The sequence below is a fragment of the Bubalus bubalis genome, chromosome 2, assembly GCF_019923935.1.
Source record: "Bubalus bubalis isolate 160015118507 breed Murrah chromosome 2, NDDB_SH_1, whole genome shotgun sequence".
NCBI lineage: Eukaryota > Metazoa > Chordata > Mammalia > Artiodactyla > Bovidae > Bubalus > Bubalus bubalis.
The window spans coordinates 101,054,925-101,058,024 of record NC_059158.1 but is presented as its reverse complement, the minus strand read 5'-3'; the positions used below and the strand labels follow the sequence as shown (position 1 = coordinate 101,058,024).

The 3,100-nt window shown below is 46.6% G+C and overlaps 1 protein-coding gene across 1 annotated transcript; it reads right to left on the bottom strand.

Annotated features, from left to right (window-relative positions):
• Positions 1-506: 506 nt before the first annotated feature.
• LOC102410603 (40S ribosomal protein S12) lies at positions 507-992 on the bottom strand. Its single transcript, XM_006078648.3, has one exon. It carries the CDS (start codon positions 918-920, stop codon positions 522-524), a length of 399 nt encoding a protein of 132 aa, XP_006078710.2. The 5' UTR covers positions 921-992; the 3' UTR covers positions 507-521.
• Positions 993-3,100: the final 2,108 nt, after the last annotated feature.

Below are 3,100 nucleotides of genomic sequence, written 5' to 3'. Positions count from 1 at the left end.
AACAGTTGGAAAAGCAAACAAAGGAATAAATGTAGAAAAAATACAATAAGTTTAAAAAAATTAAAATAAAAAAGAGAAAAAAGAAAGAAAGAAGAAAGAAAGAGAGGAAAAAGGAAAACTCCACAGAGCTGCAACAGCCCAACGTGGAGGCCAATAAAATACACAACTACAATGGCAGGGGTAGTGGAGGGTGGGGAGAAAAAAAATTCAAAAGAGTCTACAGAACAAGCCAAAACATAAGAATAATAAATGTTTTTCCTGAGTCACTGCTGTCAGAGTCCTTTCACTCACTGTGAGTCACAGTCCACCTCACCTCCCTAGGATGCCCTCCTAAGTCTGGTCTAGGAGGTCTCTGGACCTGCTGTGGGGACAGCTCAGATTCTAACCTGGTCCTACTCCTATGTGTTCTTGCCTCTAATGTCCACAGCTATCAGAACTAGTACGTTTTCTTTGGTGGGAGCTCTCAATGACCTTTTTTTTTTTTTTTTTTTTGGAAAACAAGAAATCAGTTTTTTATTTCATCATTTCTTGCATTTGAAGTACTCCTCGATGACATCCTTGGCCTGAGATTCTTTGCCATAGTCCTTAACCACCACACAGCTGCAACCAACCACTTTACGAGGTTTTCCCTCTCTGTCAATTTTACAGAGGCCTACCCATTCCCCTAGTTTCTTGTTGTCATCAACCTTAATCAGGTTGATTTGATGCTCAGCACAAAGGGCCTCCACCAACTTGACATACATAGGCTCATCACAGTTGGATGCGAGCACACACAGATGGGCTTGGCGCTTGTCTAAAGCTTTCGCAGCTTCGCGAATTCCACGTGCTAAGCCATCGTGGATGAGGGCGGTCTTCAGCACCTCTTGCAGAGCAGTATTAACGTCCATTACACCTCCAGCAGCAATGCCTTCCTCGGCCATGGCGGTGGGTTAAGGGTGGAGCCGAATCTTGAATGCACCCGAGCCTCCGCCTCCGCGCGGCTCCGCAGCGGCAGGGAAAGAGAGCTCAATGACCTTTTATACATTTCATTGACGCTGAGTCTGCCTAGTTGATCGTGTGGATTTAATCTCCAGCTTGTACAGCTGTGGGAAGGTTTGGGTCTTCTTCCTTAGTCACACTGCTTCTGGGTTTCAACTGTGGTTTTATTTCCACCTCTGCATGTGGGTCGTCCACTGGGGTTTGCTCCTGAGGCTGCCTGTAAGGACCTGGGTCTGCCCCAGTGAGGGCCAGGTGTGGAGGTGGTGCAGCTGCTTGCGTCACAGGGGTTCTGGCTGCACCAGGTACTCAGGGGCATTGGTGGCTAGGGCAGCAGGAAATATAGTGCTCTAGAGAGGTATGCAACCAGTATTGGCCAATACACTCCAGTATTCTTTCCTGGAGAAACCCCTGACAGAGAAGCCTGACAGGCCACAGGCCACAGGGTCACAAAGAGTTGTACCAGACCAAAGTGACCTTGCATGCATAGAGGCAAGTCTTTTTTGCCTGTGGCAGCTCTGCCCCAGTGAGGGTCGAGTGTGAAGGTGGCACAGCTGCTTGGCTTGCAGGGACCCTGGAAGTGCCAAGTGTGCAGGGACATGGACTGCCTCTCTGCAGGAGTTATGGCCCTATCAGAGTCTTTTTTTCGAGGCTCTTGTAGCTGGCAATCAGAAGGCTTCTTTGGCCAGTCTTTCTCTATAGCCCTGCCCATTCAGGCACTTAGAGGGCTCCCCTGCCCAGGGTCCTTCTCTGTTGTTTGGTGCATCAGTCACTTAAATGAGCACCCTGTGTGGGGTCCTACTCTGTAGTTCAGTGCATCGGGCATTTGATGGGCCAGGCTCTCTATTGTTCAGCTGCCAATGCTGGCATGTGGGGAGAGAGAGGCTATGGTGATGGCTCCACCCCATACACGTGACTCAGCAGTATCACCTTGCTTCCATGACTACCTGGCTTTCCTCCACAGGCATTTCCCCCTACAGTCTCCTTCCTCACATCCCCTAGCTTCATCTCTCCACAGTCAACAGCAGCCCTCGCCCTGGGATTGCTCCATAATCCCTAAACTCCAGCTCCCAGGGGCTGCACCTTCCAGGGCATCTACGTCCCTGTCCAGGGTATGTATGGCTGTGGCAAGGGCTGTCTGATTCCTGTTCCATTTAGGCTGCCACAGATCAGCTGTTTCACTCTCAGTCTTAAATGTTTCTCCTCTGACTCAGACAATTGCCCTGGTGTAGGGATCGGACGCCTGCTTCAATTCCCCTACCCGCAGAGAGCAGGTCTAGTACTACTAACACTCCTGTTTTTCCCCTTAGTTCCTTCATATTGTGGAGTTTTACGTGGGTCTATATATTCTTTTCCACTGGTCAGGTACCGCTGTCCACTCTCAGCTGGTGTTCTGCACGCACTTCTGTGTCTGAAAATGTATTCCTGATGTATCCGTAGAGAGAGATATACTCCATGTCCACCTACTCCTCTGACATCTTTTTCCTCAGCCATAAATGATGCTTTGATTGATGATGATGATGATGATCCCTTTAATTTGCCCTATAAATTAATTTACATATTTATTAATTTACATATTTATTTCCTTATTTTGATTTTATATCTTATCATTGATTAGTAGAAATTCTTAAGGTATTTTGACTATAATTCCTGGATTTTCAGATGGAAAATTCCATTGCCTGTGAAGTGTAACTATTAATTGCTCCTTTTCCAATATTGACACCTCTCATATTTTTCATTGCCTCATTTCACTTTCTAGAAATCATAGTGACAGATTTTCTGTTCATATGAACACAAGTTCAACTCCCTTTGATAGTCTCTCTACACTACAGGGTTGGAAACCTAGAAATAACATTTTCTACAATCCTTTGCTTACAAGTTTCCAGTTTAGATTCCATCATTGGCAAGCACTTATAAGAGATATGGAAGGCAGAGGGAAGCCAAAACCATGACTTCTCCTCCAGCAATAGTGGGCAGATGCTTGAGTCCTGGTAGATACAAGGTTCTGCAGGAACCCCTGACACTCCTACCATGGTTCAGCCAGCTGTTCCCAGCAGCAGTAATTGCCTGCAGTACCTAACTAGAATGTTGGTAGCAATGTCCTAATCTTTGAAACACTATTGGC

What these genes read in the sequence shown, in the direction of transcription:
- LOC102410603 (XM_006078648.3), bottom strand. Translation starts at nt 920, where the DNA reads ATGGCCGAGGAAGGCATTGCTGCTGGAGGTGTAATGGACGTTAATACT.